This window comes from Megachile rotundata, chromosome 5 (genome assembly GCF_050947335.1).
Source record: "Megachile rotundata isolate GNS110a chromosome 5, iyMegRotu1, whole genome shotgun sequence".
NCBI classification, from domain to species: domain Eukaryota; kingdom Metazoa; phylum Arthropoda; class Insecta; order Hymenoptera; family Megachilidae; genus Megachile; species Megachile rotundata.
Window position 1 is genome coordinate 17,202,361 of NC_134987.1, and position 20,235 is coordinate 17,222,595.

The window sequence follows — 20,235 nt, forward strand, 5'->3', positions numbered from 1 at the left end:
TATTTTGATAGCAGTGCTATTCAAATTGCAAAATCATGCGTGATGTATAAATTACCAGTTACGGAGTAATTATTACAACAGCTTATCATTCCGAGCATCGGTTGCACAGAGATTTCACCATTGATTGTATTTCCGTAATAGAAACGACCAGTTGTAATAATTTGTTTACCATCTGTCCATTTAATATTTCGTGGAAAAATATGTTCCTGCAAAATTTCTGAAACCCATCTAAATTGAATCGGACCTCGCATTTCCAGGAATTACTTCGCGGATAATGATTTCATTAGCGGTGCATAAAATGCGGATGCATTTTCAACACGCAACGTCAAACGCGACATTCGATTATAAAATCATACGTTAATAAAAAAATAAGCAATGTGTACGTAAAAAGTGTGTTAATAAAATAGAAGCAACAAGGAAAAAATAAGCACTGATTAAATAAAAAATGAGGTAATAAAAACTCCAACGTAAACTTTTACGTATTTAAATTTAAAAAAACCAAATTTTCCAATAATTAATATTGAAGGTTTAATGACATTGCCTTTGTATCAACAAAGTTAATAAATATTTTAAAATGAAATTACAATATTTGGTTAATAATAAACGTACGAAGATACATATAACTGTGGAGATCGATTAAAGTGACCGCAAATTCGTCGACACGCAATTTGTCTATAATTTGCTTGGTATCCATCCACGAAGAAAGCAATGTTGCACCATCTGCTAAAAAAAGACTCTACCTGGAGTATGTTAAAGGGGATGCGACGGAACTAATTCGAAATCGATACTATGGGGTGTACAGGATGCTGAGAGAAGAAGGATCCGAGACCATAACCCTCTCGATCATTTTGTTTTATTTTTATGCTAAACTTCACCTTCAATTTCGCACTAAATTCGCATTAATCTGTATAATAGAATTTTGATGACTTGATGGACGGATAATTTATGAGGGAGGTAAAAAAATTAGGTGGAGGTGGATTATTTATTTCAGTTGGAAATGTTCTTCTATTTTAATAGATCTTGAATAATTATAAATATGAGTGCAATATGTAAAGATCTGCAGTAATTATAAATAGTTGAAAGTTCACTTGTGGGAAAAATTGAGATAATCAAAATTTATGTGGACATAGATTATTAGTTTTAATTGCAGACAGTAAAAATGTATGATTTTCTATTTTGCTTTACAATTAGTATCAAACATATCGATATACAGTAGACACTCGTTATATCGTCTCCTCATAAAATTTCATGACCAGTTCTCTACATACTTAAATTAAATTAAATTGTGTATGTCTATAATCGTAATTTGTCACTCGTCAAAATGCTACGCGTTAAAAAAACAGAATAAAAAATAAATCACTGAAAAATATAAAACCCGAAGAGTATAGATTATACTCCGAGATGAATTACTGTATTTTCTACTCGAGAATTTATTTTCAATACGAGCCACTGAAAATAAACAAACAAGCGACTATATTCCCGTTGTTGCTGTTACGACATTACGTGAATATTCATGCGATATATTGTTTACGCGCTATATGGACATGTTCCTACCAACCATACCGTACGAATAGAAAATTAATATTCATGGAAGTCCCAGGATATTGCACAAAAGGAATATTTTTCCCAAAACCTTACTCTTGACAAATTTTTATCTCAACTCGCGCAATCCCTTTATTCTATAAAATCACTCTATAAATAATTTTTCAAACCTAACCTAATTCTCTTCGTTTCATAAAGCAATGAAATCATAAATATAAGAATAGAATTAAAATTAATATAATATAAGAATAAAATTAAAATTAATATAATACAAAAATAGAATTCCAACATAAGTTAAAAATAGACTTTCTAAAAATTTACTTCAACAAGTTTCTTTCCATGATAACTGTCAACATGATTGATGAACACTCGCCAGGGTTTAAAAGAAACATCAGACTCTTCTAAGACCTCTTTAGATCTCTGAGAAATCTGTTCGCCACCTTCGATGGAAGTCACCCCATCGTGGTGTACTCTTTGTCTCAACGAGGTTTTATCAGACGTTGTCATAATTGCATATTAGTAAAACATGTCGTAAACTCTATCGATGTTTCAACTTCAGATCGTTTGATTGCACGGGCGATTTCACCTGATTCCACGCTGAATCGCCATAGATTACGCGGAGATTGATGGCGCTCGCTTTTTCTGGATGCATATCAATCATGACAGATTAATCGCTGCATGTCAACTTGAAATATTAAATTTGTTACTGCGGTTTCGTTTGCTGTCAATTTTATTGATCTGTTTGTTTTCGATTTTGATGTTTATGAATGAGAATTTGAGAGGTGCTGGAGAAATGTGAGTTGGGGGAAGAAATTTGGGACTTTGGGGATTTGGGGATTTGGGAATTTGGAAATTTGGGGGTTTAAGGAATTGGGTATTTGAGGATTTAGGGATTTGGGGTTTGAGGATTCAAACATTTTAGAATTTTGGGGTTTTGAGAATTTGGAAATTCGAAGAGTTGGAAATTTGGAGAGTTGGAAATTTGAAGAGATGGGAATTTGGAGAGATGGAAACTTGGAGAGATGGAAACTTGGAGAGTTGGAAATTTGGAGAGTTCGAAATTTGGTGAGCTGGAAATTTGGAGAGTTGGAAATTTGGAGAGCTGGAAATTTGGAGAGTTGGAAATTTGGAGAAATGGGAACTTGGAGAGATGGAAATTTGGAGAAATGGAAACTTGAAAACTTGAAAACTCGGAAATTTGAAAACTTGGAAATTTGAAATTCGAGCATCTAAAAACTTAAAATCTCTTCACTCCGAAATTCAAAGCCCGAATTCATCTTTCAACAAAAATGAGACAAAATTCAACAAAACCCAAAATATCATAAAAACCAAAAATCCCATCAACAAAGTAAGACAACTATCTAAAAAAATAGTTACGTAAAACAGCGATTAGTTAACGAGAAATTGATACGGTCTGGCTTTCACGAGTTACTCGATTGATCGTAAACGAAGCGAGAAACTGAAGCTCGGTGTAACACGTTCGCCAACAGTGTACGTAACGCAGAAACCATCCTGCACGGCCTTGCTGCCCACGCAACCAGGATACGAGGGTCGAGGTTGACGAGTAATCCGTGCAGAAGATGGAAAAAAGCTGGCCAATCGATAATTGAGAAGGTTGTCTGTGGGAAATTCGCGGTATCGTAAATTCAAACAGTTACGGCGCAATTTGAAACACAGTTCGAAAGACAATCAACTAACGATGTCAACCCGGGAGTTGGCGCGTGAAGCGGTTGACCCAGGTGTTTGGAAAAGGTACGATCTGCAATTGGTCAGAACGGAAACAGACTCACACGTACTTTTAACGGTGCTATAGGATCGAGTGGTTGCACTAGTTAGGCTAAAAACAAATTGAGTGATGCAGTTATTGTTTTTATTCTTATTTTGCTAAGGAAAATTTATTCTGTTTGTAACATTGGAGAGTTGGAAATTTGGGGAGATGGAAATTTGGAGAGATGGAAACTTGGAGAGTTGGAAATTTGGAGATATGGGAATTTGAAGAGATGGGAACTTGGAGAGATGGGAACTTGGAGAGATGGGAACTTGGAGAGTTGGAAATTTGGAGAGTTGGAAATTTGGAGAGATGGCAACTTGGGAAGATGGGAACTTGGAGAGTTGGAAATTTGGAGAGATGGGAACTTGGAGAGATGGGAACTTGGAGAGTTGGAAATTTGGAGAGTTGGAAATTTGGAGAGATGGCAACTTGGGAAGATGGGAACTTGGAGAGATGGGAACTTGGAGAGTTGGAAATTTGGAGAGATGGGAACTTGGAGAGTTGGAAATTTGGAGAGATGGCAACTTGGAGAGATGGGAACTTGGAGAGATGGGAACTTGGAGAGTTGGAAATTTGGAGAGATGGGAACTTGGAGAGTTGGGAATTTGGAGAGATGGGAACTTGGAGAGTTGGAAATTTGAAGAGTTGGAAATTTAGAGAGTTGGAAATTTGAAAACTTGGAAACTTGAAAATTTAGAAATTAGAAATTCGAACCTCTAAAACTTTGAAATTTGAATATGACATTAATGATGGACGATGAAGATAGACTTTTAGTTTACGACAATCTCATGAGCCAACTCATAGATTGCCATCTGTGTACTCGTGCGATTAATCCTTCCGAAAGTTCTATGTTTCGTGGATTTGTTGTTCGAATCGAGTGATAGGATTTATGTCCACCGGATTAAATAGTCGAGTTTCGCGCTTGTACCGCGAGTAATGCAATTCCGCCCAGGAATCAATTAGAGTAAAAGCAATTGGTACTTGTTGCCACTCTTAACTCGTTAATTCGATTAAGGTACATTGCCGTACTTACTTTAATTAATTTACAGAACGATTCTTACTTACGCCGTTTCCTAAATACCGAGGATTCGTAGTTGGCGACGAGGATTTGTGGGTTTCAGAGGGTGGATTTTGGGAATTTGAAACTTTGGGACATTGAAGTTGTGGAGCTGTAGGGTTTAGGAACTATGGACTTTAGAATTGAAGATTGAATTGTAGAATTGTGGAATTATTTAATTTTTTAATTCTTGAAGACTTTGAAAAATTTGTATCCTTAGATTGGGGTGGTTACTTTGGGATGTTGGAAATTAGAGTAAATATAGTTTCTTGGAACACGTAAATGTTAACTTCTTAGGATTTCTTGTCCTTTATGGGACTTTGAAGCTTCTGATCTTTGAAACCAGGTGACTTTCAGACTTTCTTAACTTGCAGATTATTAATAAATATTAATCAAGTAATTGATTACTTGAGTCCATACCTGAGAATCAATCTGACCTAGTCCATATTTGTTCTTCATTCTATTTGATCAATTTATGTACAAGTAACTACTCCTTTTAAATATGAACAAAAATAAACTTAGGTTATATTAGACTCAGGTTAGACTAGTCTTAAGTTTACTCAGCACAGAAGTATCAAAATCTAAACTGCCCACAACCATTGCATCACAATACACAAATAGAAGTTGAATCAACCGGAAAATCCTAATTAACATAAATCTAAAGAAAGACAACGAATTCCCCATTGAAAAGCGATTGAATCCTCCAGGCGAAGGCGTCCACTCCCAAGAATACCCGGGGTAAAAATGATTGTCACGATAAGAACGTGCAAACAACGGAACGTCTTGAAAGCCGCGTTATTTGCATTACACCAACAGGTCGGTGTATTATTCTACCATTTGTGAAGCTCTATAAGGAGTTTCTGTCATCAGCATCGTCAAAGATGCGGTTAATAAAGGCGGCGAGACAAAACGTTCGCCACGGCAAGCTGATGCGTTTGTCCGCTCGAGACGAACAGAACCAAGGATCCAGCTTTCCCTTTCTCGTGGGTCTACAATACTGCATACTGCATTAATCATCGGGACGTACGTGTATTTTACGCCGAGAGTTATTCTTCATTTGCATCTTCGGAGGGTTGCGCAACTGTGGAGATGAGAGTCGTCTAGGATTTTTAAATATTGGTCGTAAACTGCTGTTGCGACAGATGGGTCGTAAATGAGTCATGTGTGGTTACGTGGAGGTGTGGAGAAGAAATGTTTGATGGGTTGGGATGTTTAGATGATGGGAAAGTTGGGAATTTAGGTATTGGGGATTTAGGTGAAGGGGAGTTAGGTGTTGGGGATTCAGGTGTTGGGGATTTAGGTATTGGGGATTTAGGTATTGGGGATTTAGGTATTGGGGTTTTAGGTATTGGGGATTTAGGTATTGGGGACTTAGGTATTGGGGATTTAGGTATTGGGGATTTAGGTATTGGGATTTTAGGTATTGGGGATTCAGGAAACTGGGGGTTTAGGAAATTGGGGGTTTAGGAAATTGGGAAATTAGGTGTTGAGGATTTAGGTGTTGGAGATTTAGGAAATTGGGGGTTTAGGAAATTGGAAATTTAGGTATTGAGGAGTTCAGAATTTGGAATGTGGGAATTGGGGATTTAGGAGGTGGGGAATTTAGTAATTCAGGAATTGTGGAGTTTAGAAATTTGGGAATTTGAGTATTTGGGATGTGGACATTGGGATTTAGGAGTTGGGAGACTTAGGAGTTTGGGAGTTTGAGAATTTGTAAATTTGAGATATGGAAGTGGTTTAATCTTGAAATTTAGGAATTTGGGATTTAGAGATAGGTACTTGGGAATTAAAAAATTTAAAATGTAAGAATAGTGTAACTTGGAAATTGAAGAATTAGATCCAATTGCAAAATTTGAACTTAACAAAATTCTAAAATTAAATCTCCTAAATCCAACCTTTCTGAAGCTCCCAAAAATCCTTCATTATCAAACTCTTCAAAGAAATTAATTATAACATTTCTCTCCGAAAATCCTCTCATCCCAGCGTCCCGAGCTTATTAGAACATTTCACAAAAGTCGAGGTGCAGAGAATGCAAAGACTGCTATTCAATGAAAGAAAGTTGGGGATCTCAAAGATAGAAGACGAACGTTCGCAACGCGGCAAGTTGCGTAATTAGGAAGCTAGATAGTGTTTATCTGCCGTTATCGATCGCCAGGAAGTAACAGCTTATTCGATTCGAACAGCATACTAATTTCCGTTCGTTCGCTCGCGTGCCTCCAATTCAAGACAGGAAGACGTTCCTTCCTTTGATTAAAATTTTTAGCTCCATTGGACGTCTATCTGCGTCCTCTCTTATCTCGCTTAATTAACTATCACGTTAGACGAGTTAAGCCTCGCACGATATCTCCCGTAATTAACGTGGAATTCCTCCGGGACCTCCAATGGTGCGTTACAGCTTAACATCGAAACAATCGAGAGATCATAATCTAATTTCACTTGCAAATTGATCGACGATTTACATTCAACGCGTGAAAAAAATGCTAGCACATTTTATACGACTTGCGTCATAGAATTTTATTGTTCATTTCGTTGTGTGGTGTCGATAGTGATTGCTTTTGCTCTTTTAATTATGTCTCGCGTTATATTACCGTTGATAGAGATGCATAGTGTGATTATAGGTTTACTGCTGGAGGTGTGGTGCAGTCTTTGTGAATCTCTGTTTACTGCGATAGAGATCGACTGGTAATGTAGGATGGGTAATATGATAAATGTTGATGAGAGTGGTTAGAAACTTTGTATATGAAGGTATAGGACTTTTAAATTTCCAGACTTTTAGATTAGAGATATTTTAAATTTCAAGAGCCTTAGATATTTCAAATTCTGAGGTCCAAAATTTCGACACATCTACGTATTTATATATTTACATATGTACGTATTCACATATTTACATACCAACATATCTACATACCCTACATGTCTACATATCTACATATCTACATATCTACATATCTACATATTTACACATCTACATATCTACATGTCCACATGTCTACATGTCCACATATATACATATCTACATATCCATATATCTACGTGTCCACATATCTACATGTCCATATGTCGATATGTCCATATGTCTATATGTCCACATGTCCACATATCCACATATCTACATGTCCACATATGTATCTACATATCCACACATCTACATGTCCGCATATTTACATGTCCACATATTTACATGTCCACATATCTACACATCTACATATCCACATATCTACATATCAAAATCATTAAAGCTTCAAATTTCAAACTCTCTAAATCCAACTTCCAACCTAACCAAACCTTCCAAAATCCAAATTCCTAAATGTCTCAAATTCCTCACCGCCAAATACCCACATATCCTGCACATTTCAATGCAATAACGTCCAGCAGTGCATAAACAAGCATGAAATTGCGTATCACAGTCGACGCCTAACGTGGCGATATACAAAAGACAGTCATCGTCCGTTATATCATTTTGCTGTACTACTACGTTTGCCTTCATTTACCATAGCCGAATGATTTATGGTACAATCTGTAGCAAACGGCTTCCCGAATGAGTAATGGTAGCGAACGTGTTAACAGAGTCCCACTTATCATCCGTCAGACGTAACATTCCTCGAATCTGTGTTCGCAGAAGAATGGACGGAAACATTCCCCTATCAATTGCTGGTTGGAACGGGAGTAGCATTGATGGCATTATTATTATTGGCCGCTGTGAGTTTCCAATGTTCCTCTACTTGGCGATGGCTAATGAGGATGAGGCGAAACATGAAGGAAGAGGATGCCGAGAGCGATTTGTCTCAACAGAACGCTATACGCATCAGCCACTCGTTGCCGGATCTTCAATCGGAACCAATCACCCACGAATACGTCCAAGAACAAAAAGACAGCAAAAAGGTACGGAAATAATTGGAATCTTATCAATTTATGAGTGACTATGACGATAACGATGTTATGACGATGTTAAACGAATATTATTTATTCCTTTTTATCAATTCTGTCGGTCTTTTATCGATTTTAGTAATGTCTGGTGTCGATAAGGATAATGTTTTAAAACTTCCAAGTACATGACCGCAGAGGGTTTGTTTTTTCGGTCACAGGGTCTGAAAATTTCATAGAACTTTGGCTAAAGAGGGTGATGGAGAGAGGAATTTTCTTAAATATTAAAGTATGATGGACGTGAGCATGATTTTTTTATAGGTGCTACGTCAGACGACTTTACCCATTGTCCCGATGAGGCACCAGAGCTTTCAGAGACAGCTATCGCACCGGTTAGATCTACCCAATATCAAGTTCAGCATTTGCAGCCTGGAGAACCGTAGTGACTCCAGCCTTGGATTGATTAAAGTAAGATTCCCAAATTCTCACATTTTCAAATTTCTAATCTTCCAAATACCTAGTTCCCCAAATTCTCACATTTCCAAGTACCTAGTTCCCCAAATTCTCACATTTCCAAATTTCTACTCTTCCAAATACCTAGTTCCCCAAATTCTCACGTTTCCAAATCTCCAAATCCCCAAATTCTCACATTTCCAAATTTCTACACTTCCAAATACCTAGTTCCTCAAACTCTGACTTTTCCAAATTTCTACTCTTTCAAATACCTAGTTCCCCAAATTCTCACGTTTCCAAATCTCCAAATCCCCAAATTCTCACATTTCCAAATTTCTACACTTCCAAATACCTAGTTCCTCAAACTCTGACTTTTCCAAATTTCTACTCTTCCAAATACCTAGTCCCCCAAATTCTCACGTTTCCAAATCTCCAAATCCCCAAATTCTCACATTTCCAAATTTCTACACTTCCAAATACCTAGTTCCTCAAACTCTGACTTTTCCAAATTTCTACTCTTTCAAATACCTAGTTCCCCAAATTCTCACGTTTCCAAATCTCCAAATCCCCAAATTCCCACATTCCCAATTTCCTAACCTTCCAAACACCCACTTCACCAAATTCTCACATCCCCAAATCTCCAAATCCCAAAATTCCCACATTCCCTAATTCTACCCTCCCAAATACCGTTTTCCCCAATTTACCACATTTCCAAATTTCTCCTTTCCCAAACTCCCACTTCCTCAAACTCTAATTTCCGACCTTTCCCAAACGCCCACATCCAAAATTTCCAACTTCCCAAATAAAAAATTACAAATTAGAGTGAAAGTAGCTCCCAAGCAAAACAGCGTTGCATTCATTTCACTTGTACAAAGAGAATACAAGCAGCGGAAGACACTTTGTGTGACCTGAAGCTTAGTTTGCCCGTTAAGCGAGGGAATTTTTCGCTACGCAAAGAACTCGCTGCAAATGGGCCAACGCTGAAAGGCACACAACGAAACACACGAGGAGAATTCAGTTTGCTGAAAGTTTTAACCGTACACGTTCACGTATTGCAGCCGGAACTTTACAAGAAAGAGCTGCTCAAACAGGATGACGCGGACAGCGCCAGCACCGCGGAAATGGAGTTCGCCGGAAGTCTGCGTTTCGCTCTGCAGTACGACAAGGAGATAGAGTCATTGATCGTTAAGGTGAGCTTACTAGTTTCTTGAATAAACCTACGTTCCGTTTGCTCGTTAAACGATGCTGGGGAAAAAATGGTGTTGCCGAGCTTAACGTGTTTACTCAGTGCATAATGGAGCGAAAAAATGTTAGCACGCTTTACTTCTTTTTGCTTTATTTTATTTTAAACAGTTACATGTACCTCTCTGTTATGTGTGAAGTAAATTAGGGAAACAAATTAAATGATCTTTTAAAAAATCTTTTGGAGGATAGGAACTGAATATGATTATAAACAGTCAATATGTTTAACAACATGGATGATGATTTATTTGTGTTATTATAAGGTGGGAATGTGATACAGCATTTTATAAATGTGATGATTAATTGACAAACTCGATAAGGAGTATTATATGAAGGTTTCGAAGTAACAATAGTATACTTGATTTTTAGATAGTAAAATCAATACATGTATGTGGATTTTGATTTTTGTTATTCAGCTCATATAATTTGAAGTTAAAAGACATAGCTGTGTAATGAACTGATTAATTGACAAACTCGATAAGGAGTATTAAATGAAGGTTTCGAAGTAACAATATTATACTTGATTTTTAGCTAATAAAATCGATATATGTATATGGAGTTTGATTTTTGTTATTCATCTTATATAATTGTGAAGTTAAAAGACACAACTGTGTAATGAATTGATTAATTGACAAACTCGATAAGGAGTATTATATGAACGTTTCGAAGTAACAATATTATACTTGATTTTTAGATAGTAAAATCAATATATGTATATGCAGTTTGATTTTTGTTATTCACTTCATATAATTTGAAGTTAAAAGACATAACTGTGTAATGAATTGATTAATTGTTAAATTCAATAAGGAGTATTAAATGAAGGTTTCGAAGTAACAATATTATACTTGATTTTTAGATAGTAAAATCAATATATGTATATGCAGTTTGATTTTTGTTATTCACTTCATATAATTTGAAGTTAAAGGACATAACTGTGTAATGAATTGATTAATTGTTAAATTCAATAAGGAGTATTAAATGAAGGTTTCGAAGTAACAATATTATACTTGATTTTTAGATAGTAAAATCAATACATGTATATGGATTTTGATTTTTGTTATTCAGCTCATATAATTGTGAAGTTAAAAGACATAGCTGTGTAATGAATTGATTAATTGACAAATTCAATAAGGAGTATTAAATGAAGGTTTCGAAGTAACAATATTATACTTGATTTTTAGCTAGTAAAATCAATATATGCATATGGAGTTTGATTTTTGTTATTCGCTTCATATAATTTGAAGTTAAAAGACATAACTGTGTAATGAATTGATTAATTGACAAATTCAATAAGGAGTATTAAATGAAGGTTTCGAAGTAACAATATTACACTTGATTTTTAGATAGTAAACCCAAAATATGTATATGCAGTTTGATTTTTGTTATTCACCTTATATAATTGTGAAGTTAAAAGACATAACTATGTAATGAAACTATGTGACATTGAACAGTTTTTGTACGTTATCTGCCTCCCACATTGTAGCACAAAGTTTGAAGCGACTATCGCCTGCGTTGAAAGTTTCCACCTTGACAAAGATGCATGTGCAACATTGTTACAATACTCGAAATGAAACCATCAAATTCCTCATTCGATGTAACAACAGAGCTTATAAGTTGTAAAACGCTGAGCAAACCTCGTTGCAAAATTCCCAAACGTAAAACAAATTCCGACTCGTGCGGGTTTATAACTAAAAGCACATTTTCCTTTGTGTAACACTGTTGCAAACTTGGTACCGTTAAATTAACAATATTTACGTGCATGGCGTTGTTAAAGGAAGTTAAACGGTAGTTTGCATAATATCGTGGCCCAAATTCCTGTAAAACGAGTATCAACGGTTTTCATAACATCGTTGCGCAATTCGAGTTCGTTATAAAATGCTTTTGATTTCAATTCCCACGTAATTCGCGGAATTCAAACGTTTCTTTGAGGAAATTGCGTCGTATATTCCCGAAGAAATATCTGGTTATTCGAATATCAGCACGTCGGAGGGTTTCACGCTTATTCGAGGCATCTCGATTCCATCTGAATTGCAGCGGACTCTAAAGCTCCTTCTTCAGGCGATGCACGTAACGTGAAATCAACATGGCGAGGAACTTTTTTGCTCGTCAACGAGCATCGACATTCGCGTTCCAGTTTCCTCGTTTGCTCGGAATTATATTGCTCTCGATTTATAATACGATACATTCGATCGCGTGCGGCCGCATTGATTAAGCTGCCAACGTGTCTCAAGGCTGCTACATCACTTTCGATGATAGATTTTTCCGGCGGCTGAAATGCATATAAACGACGAGGTATGCAAGGGTGTGTTCGAATTCATTTCTGGGTGTCACGCGATCGATTACGACTTTTCTCGATAATTGACTGTCGTCGAGATTTACGACATTGTATCACCATTTTATTCCTCCAAGACACTTCTCGTAATATTTAACTTTTGTAAAATTTTACTAAAAGTCATCTTGCAGTTACTTTAGCAACTTTGTTCATTTATAAATTAATTTATAAGAAAACCAACATGGAGTAAATAAGCAGGTTTACTTGGTACCTCTTTACGATTTATGCTCTGATGTATAAATAAGCGTTACATGTAAAGTCACCGATGACTTTGTCTTTTATTTCCCGACACAATAACGGCTTTATTCTATGTGCGATTCAAGTCGACCACATCCATTTATAGATTATATTAATAAAATGAGGAGGACTCTAAAGGGTGTTGAAACGTTACAAAGGAATAAGTTGGTCATCTTCAGTTTGTTCTATTTCCATACATAGAACAGTGGGGAAGTTAATTATATTTTCCTTTTTGATACAATTTAACATTTCCCTCCGCAATCCTTTGCTGCTCGCAGTCTTTGATCTCTCGGAAATTCAGGTTTCCTCAATTTGCAGTTCAATCCTTCTGCCATTTTTGATCGATGAATACGAGTCCTTTGCTGAGATTTGTATCTCTTCGAAACTTCAGAATTTTTAAACGTTCAAATTCTTACGGAAATTTTTACAATTTTTACCATAAAATTATATGACCTCGGGGCCATATAGAGAGACTTTAGCTGCTGTTGCATTAATTCGACACGTGAACAATAGCGAATAATCAGAAGACAATTTGTAACGTTACGAGTGTTTTTGCATCGATTCATCTCGCTCTCGATTAAGCTAATTACCGTGGGCTATATTTAGCGACAGCTATTTAATAACGTTAATGAGCTACGCCGCGTTCCAGCGATGAACACGCGAGTCCGCCCGGTTAGATTTGCTGTCGATCGCAACGGGGATTAGGTAATCGACGCGTTATTCGAAAGATATTGAATTCGTTATAAATAGACCACGGTGCCCACGTTTCGTGACACAGAAATGTAAATGAGACCCATTAATGCGTGCAATATATCGCGATTCATTCATAAACCAATGAGAGAACGGTCAACCGAGAAACCCACGATTTGAATTTATTTTCTACGTCATAACCATATTCATGGCTGAGAAACTGCTTTCAATTATAGTCATAGATCACCTTTTAAACTATTTCTTAAAAGAAGAAATTTCTTAAGAGAAGAAATTGTTTTAATTTCTTAAACAGTTTCTTAAAAGAAGAAATTTCTTAAAGGAAGAAATTGTTTTAATTTCTTAAACAGTTTCTTAAAAAAAGAAATTTCTTAAAAGAAGAAATTGTTTTAATTTCTTAAACAGTTTCTTAAAAGAAGAAATTTCTTAAAAGAAGAAATTGTTTTAATTTCTTAAACAGTTTCTTAAAAGAAGAAATTTCTTAAAAGAAGAAATTGTTTTAATTTCTTAAACAGTTTCTTAAAAGAAGAAATTTCTTAAAAGAAGAAATTGTTTTAATTTCTTAAACAGTTTCTTAAAAGAAGAAATTTCTTAAAAGAAGAAATTGTTTTAATTTCTTAAACAGTTTCTTTAAACAATTTCCACTAGAGTACAAGGTTTTGTGACCGACTTTGCACCGAAATTATGGAAGGTCATCCCTGCAATTTTCCGTGTTTTTCCAGGTTTTAGAAGCTCGAGATTTGCCGGAGAAGGACGTGACAGGAAGCAGCGATCCTTATGTGAAAGTGTATCTCCTTCCTGACAGGAAGAAGAAGCATCAAACGAAAGTGCACCGCAAGAATCTGAACCCCGTGTTCAACGAAACCTTCATATTCAGGTTAGATACAAATCACACAACTCTCATTGTATTTTTATTCAAACAATACTTTCCATGTCATATATAATCATTTCAAAATTTTTACAGGTTAATTTATAATATCATACCGCGAATCTGTCTTCGAATAGTGTAAAGTCATGTGACACATATGAAGTCATATATTTTTGCTAAGTTAAGAAAATATATTTCTTTGAAAAACTTGTTCATGCAACAATGTCCCTATCAGCTCAAACACTCGAAAGAGATTTCTCCAATTACAATTAAATAATTACCCTTTCCTTATCAGCGTATCATACGAAGAGCTAAGAGAACGCTATCTCCAATTCTCCGTGTACGACTTCGATCGATTCTCTCGAAACGACCTGATCGGGCAAGTGGTTGTCAAAGGGTTGTTGGAATGCGCCGATCTCGAGCACGAACTCGAGTACACAATGGACATTATGCGTACAATGCAGGTAAATTCGTAGCAGCAAAGCGTCTTGACAAGCCACTGAAACGCTTTTCTACTGTCTCCTCAGGAAAAGGTGGATCTGGGTAAATTGATGCTGTCGCTTTGCTACCTACCGACAGCCGGTCGGCTAACAGTGACTGTAATTAAAGCCAGAAACCTGAAAGCCATGGACATAACAGGATTGTCGGGTAAATTTACTGGAATTGTTCGGCGTCAGCCACAATAAATATCGGGACGAGTCCGCGATTGCTTTTCCCAACCTACAATATTGATTCGCGCGATCGCCTTGTTTAGCCGAATCGTTGCGTTCGATTTTAGCTGGGGTACGCAATCGCAGATTCACACGAAATAATTTTCACCGGGTTTAATTGCTAGATTAATAAAGTTGGACTTAGACAAATTTTTTGAATCATGATATTTTTATGAAATTCAGTAAATAATTTTTGGTCCGAATGTGATTTGACGTAGCTCATAAATTTTAAGACTACTTGAGAGCAATTTTTAAAAGTGAACTTTTCGAGCAAACATTTTTAAAATTATAGATTGACTTTGAAGTCAATGGGAATTAATTTGATTGTTGAATTAATAGATGTCAAGTATTTTCCGTTTGTATTATAATTTCTATATGAATGACCTTCCTATACTGAGACCTGGTACTTGCAGTGTACTCTCGTTATGTCACATTTTAATTTCCACTGAATGACCACACGAATTATCGTGAGTCAATTCGCCACGCGTTAAATTACAAGTCAAAGCACGCATCAAATCGTCTCCCGTCAAATTACTATGCGTCAAATCACCGCTATATCAAATAACCAGTGAAATCGCATGTCAAACCAGTCAAATTCCCACGCAACAAGTTTTTACGTGTTCCACATTCAACGCGTTGTATCAAAACTCACGAATAATCTCAACTATTCTGAAAACCTGACACAAGTAAATTTGCAGACCCGTACGTGAAGATATACCTGTTATGCCAAGGCAAGAGGATCAAGAAGAAGAAGACGACCGTGAAAAAGAACACCCTCTGTCCCGTGTACAATGAGATTCTAGTGTTCGACGTGCCGGCTGACAACATCGAAGACGTTAGTCTGATAATAAAAGTAATCGACTACGACAGGTAGGAGAAAAAATCTCTTCATTTTAGAGACAAAAACCTGATGAAATTTTATTAAATCAGAATTGGATCGAACGAGCTGATGGGTTGCACAGCAATCGGCTCGAGTTTCATCGGTATCGGACGCGACCACTGGTTGGAAATGCTGGATAATCCAAGGAAACCCGTGACGCAATGGTATCCTTTGACGGAAACGATCGCTGGTCACATTCCAGCCGTGAATTCGGAGCCTCTTCCAGTGAGTCTGAGCTGCTTGAACAGTAGGTGAGTGGCTCGATTTCTTATGGATAATTCAGCAAATGTTTCAATGAAACCTTTCTAATCTGGGTTTGGTACGAGATTATTCAGCTGCGATGCTGTGGCAAATCGTGCATTGAAATATTATACTAATTTGCATTTATCGAACTTTCACTTTGCGAATTCCATTCAGAATTAAATTTAACTGTATGTGAGATTTGTTGTATTGCAAATGACTTACGAGAGCTTTAATAAACGGAAGTTGTTATCAAGTTTGTTGAAGGATAGTAAATGTTGAAGAGAGAATAGCTAGGTTTTTTGTTGCAGATGAAGAAAGTACCGGTGGGATAAATATCGCGGAAAGTCGCAGTTTTTGTCGGACGTCGGCTTGGGCGTTGTTTCCTTCTGTCGTCATTTAATGCACACCGCTTGACTGACTTAAGTACAATTTCTATCTCAACAGGCTCGGATGAAACAGAAGCAAAATATCAAACAGTATAAAACTCTGTGCTTTGAAACATAATGTATCGGCGAGCGTGAAATAGTAAACGTGTACTAGACAGTAATAGAGTGTTTGTAAAGCTTAGATAGAGAGTCGATGGAAGGACGAGGTTGCTCAAATTACCTTTGAAAAATAACCCAAGAAGAAAAAATTAAGTATCCCCAGTATCGATAAGAACATACAAACGAGAGAAAGAGAGGGAGAGAATGCGAGTGAGAGAGAGAAAGAGAGAAAGATAGACAAAGATAGAATAGCTTATTTTTGAAAAAACGAATCCAGGCTGGCCCTGTATTCCAAAATCGTTTATCAATTCCACTGATCGTATATTTTATCAACGAGAGAGAAACACTGACTCAATAAGCGGTTGTGAACGAGCAAATTTTTCGGATCTCTTGATATATTGCATACTTACCGCTTGCATAAGCGTTACCACTTTATAACCGAAATAGCAGCTAATTGTTCGTTTAGCTTTTGTTATTTTAATCTAGATATTTCAATCTGGATATGGACAAAGTGAAAGTCGTCAAAGGTAGGACTCTCGCTATATTGCATTGTTACTGTTAATTGAGCCAGTTACCTATAGTCTTGCATATAGTCTATATTATACAGTCCACACGCACTGGTAGCGTGAAAATTAATACTCACGCGTTATATCACAAAGCGTTAGACTTCGAACCAAGTTTAATTCGAGGTTGTCCCTACAGCCCTGTCCGAGGCAATATAACGGGAGTCTACGGTATCGAGACACCTATTAACAGATTTCCGATAATTATCGAGAACTCAAGAGCAAAAGAGATTCGAGAAAGCTTCGTATTGAAAAATAATTGTCGAACAGAGCACTGTGGATATATAGCCTTTGCCGCACGCACAGTTATTAGCAGTCGTAGCAAGTACACTTACTAGTACGTAATGATTTCAAAGAGGGTTTTAATTTCTACTGAAACGTGCTTGAAAATAATATATAGTCGGTGTTTATTTTATCGCGCTTAATGCAGCAAAAAGTTCTCTTGCAATCCGGTCATTCCTCCGCACGCCCACGCAACGAGTAACAAGCATCGTACTCCAGCACAATCGATTCTGTGTATGAAACGTACACGTTATGTATTAAGAAACAGCTTAACGAGGCACAAACGTACAATAACTGTTTTCAGTGATAAACCGCATGATCCTACGAGGATTTGTCACGATCGGACACCATTATCGTGCTTCCGTAACACTTGTCTCTATCGATCAATCCGATGCATGACACCGCGAGAGAACGTTCTAAGGACAATAAAGCCATGTAATCCATATGTAGATCTTTCTTTAGTCTTTGAATAGCAATATCCTAACGTTAACGTATGTGTCACGCTGTGTCGTTGTTGCAGTACACTCCCGATCGAAAGGCATTCACGTTTCTCTTGATCACACGATACAGATATCGTATCTAATTCTAAATTACATCAAGATTTCAGATTTGAAAATTTTCAGGTTAAATTCAAAATTTCTACTCTTTCAAATTTGATAGAATCTTGAACATTACTACTTGAATACTTGAATATACTTGTCAACGATTTGGTAAAAATTTTGAATACAAATAATGCATGAAATTTTTCTTCAAACATTTAAACAATTTCAATCACTTTCGATAAAATTTGAACAACTTGACTTTCGAGGGAGAGTACATCGTGTATTTACTAAAGCATACCAGCAATGAAAAACAGAAAAATAAAAAAAAATAGAAAAGGAAGCGAAACGACGTTTACTAATTCACGCTCATACCATTTTCGCGCAAAATGTTCTTATTTAACATGATACGTGTTTAGGTATAAAGCTCGTCGAAGGGCACCGTTTGTGATAACGCGGCCGGAAGCACGTGCACACGCGCGAGACCGCGTATCGACAGTTCACGTTAATCGACAGGAAAATGTTGCGTGTGCTCGATAATGACGCGTGTGTGACACGCGTGGAGGGCCACGTCGTAGAGAACAGTAAATCAACGCGAATGATTCGTAGCACGTATGATAACCGTAATACATGCAGGCATAGTGTATCGTGAAAATATGTAACACTCGCTTGAGAACGGGAATTGTGTAAGAGGAATTTGTACAAAATGGCACGATTGTTTCGCGTAATCGATTAACGGTCGATCAGATACAAAAGGGGATATATTACATGTGGGCGTCACTGGAAAGCGGGTGAGCTGACGTTGAGAAGAGAGGAATAATTGAAATGTCGTTGATAATCCTTTAATTGCGAAAGAGGGAATTGGATGGAGGTAGAAAGAGCCATTTTCTGACTTCGTATGAAAATTGAAACCATGTCAAAAGAATACATTTCGAACAAATTATTATAAAGACATTATGACTTATTATTATAAGGAAATGATGGCTTCAAGAAATACGTAAAATCTAAATTTCTGAATTCATTTAAAATAAAAATGAATGATTGAAGTAAAAATAAAAGTGATCAAATCACTAGTACTTCACGTTTGCCCCAGTTAATAAGTGTATAATACATTACACTCAAGTAGTGAAAGCTTCGAACGACAATCAGCAGTTGAAGGATTAAAATCGATAAAAGACAATGTTGTGTGTTCCATGTTACTGAAAGTATACCCTATACCGAAACATACATAGTTAGATAAATAACCAACTAATAACCACGAAACGTAACTAGAAGAAAATGTGCCAAGACACGCAGAAGTAGTAGTAGCGTAGAAATAGCGAAGCGTAGCGCACAGGAACAAAGAAGCTTTTAATGGTTAATCCTCGAAGTAGTATATATACATATATTTATATAATCCTCGTACCAAATTGTATCCAGTCAATTTGATGGTGGCTGCCCGTGGGGTTGGCTATTTTTTCTAGAATTCTTGTTGCACTTCTCATTTTCGCGTTCCAGCGACGCCCATTAAAGCAAACCAAGAATAACTGTATTTTTCGTACAAATTGCGAACATTCTACTACAGACTGAGATTACTCGAATAACTTCACGTGAGCTGCTTAAGAAGAAGGAACGGACATGTAATTTTGTAAATTAGAGTAGTAGGTGGTCAGCCTGGAGAACATTTTTCTACGATCGTGAGGAACGGATTCGATAGAAAATTGCATCGAATCGTTCTAGACCGGACACGGGCGGGAAGTTTTCGTGCTCGTAGCTGTTCTGGACTATCGAATGATGTACTTAATCTATATTTATTTTGAATACACCGTATCGAGTGTATCTGACGTCGTCCTGTATTCGATGTGTCGATTATTCCATTCTGACGTTTTTGTATTCGTTTCGATGTAGTGTTAATATGCGTAGTCGATGTTCGTTCAAGTAAACGTGTGATTTTGTACGTGAACATAAGGTGATTTGGAGTAACGTTGATACACGATGTCCTTTACTTTGTATCGTTAGAGTGACTTCCATCCACTCGCATCGCCGATGAATCGCATCTCCAAATTGCCGGTATTCAAAATTTTCGGGCGAGGACCTGGACCACCCAAAAATCTTAATTAGGCCCATCACACCGCTGTCGATACCGTGTGACATGCGTACATATCAATCGCGACGATGCGAATAAACGGGCTGACGAGTATGAATTTCACTGGATAATATTCGAAGAGCGACAAAATCTATTCTACTCATGAAAGTGACATCGTACTCTTATTTAGTCAAAAACTGCAGGCGAATCGAATCGAGTAACGGTACCGATAATATGCATTTTCTAACGAGTATGTATTTATCTATGCTGTATATCCGGACAGCTGTCCATTTGTGATTGTGAATGAAATAAATAAATCGGTACCACATAAATTTGTGTATTCTTATTTTCCAAATGAATCATCAAACGTAGAGGAATTTATTCGAAGTGCAAC

The 20,235-nt window shown here is 36.8% G+C and overlaps 2 protein-coding genes across 2 annotated transcripts in view; one reads left to right on the forward strand and one right to left on the reverse strand.

The window, feature by feature from the left end:
- Nucleotides 1–2,117, reverse strand: part of LOC143264539 (adenylate kinase 7) — a 28,175-nt gene extending 26,058 nt beyond the window's left edge. The window contains exon 1 of the mRNA XM_076532121.1: nt 1,864–2,117. Coding sequence (XP_076388236.1) covers nt 1,864–2,049 — 186 coding nt within the window. The 5' untranslated portion in view covers nt 2,050–2,117. The remainder of the gene's footprint in view (nt 1–1,863) is intronic.
- Nucleotides 1–20,173, forward strand: part of LOC100883326 (synaptotagmin-10) — a 48,473-nt gene extending 28,300 nt beyond the window's left edge. Inside the window, exons 2-10 of the mRNA XM_003703264.3 lie at nt 7,990–8,252; nt 8,556–8,702; nt 9,746–9,877; nt 13,929–14,083; nt 14,370–14,538; nt 14,602–14,722; nt 15,483–15,654; nt 15,715–15,915; nt 16,216–20,173. Of these exons, the coding sequence (XP_003703312.1) occupies nt 7,990–8,252; nt 8,556–8,702; nt 9,746–9,877; nt 13,929–14,083; nt 14,370–14,538; nt 14,602–14,722; nt 15,483–15,654; nt 15,715–15,915; nt 16,216–16,219 (1,364 nt within the window). The 3' untranslated portion in view covers nt 16,220–20,173. The remainder of the gene's footprint in view (nt 1–7,989; nt 8,253–8,555; nt 8,703–9,745; nt 9,878–13,928; nt 14,084–14,369; nt 14,539–14,601; nt 14,723–15,482; nt 15,655–15,714; nt 15,916–16,215) is intronic.
- The last annotated feature ends 62 nt before the right edge of the window (nt 20,174–20,235 follow it).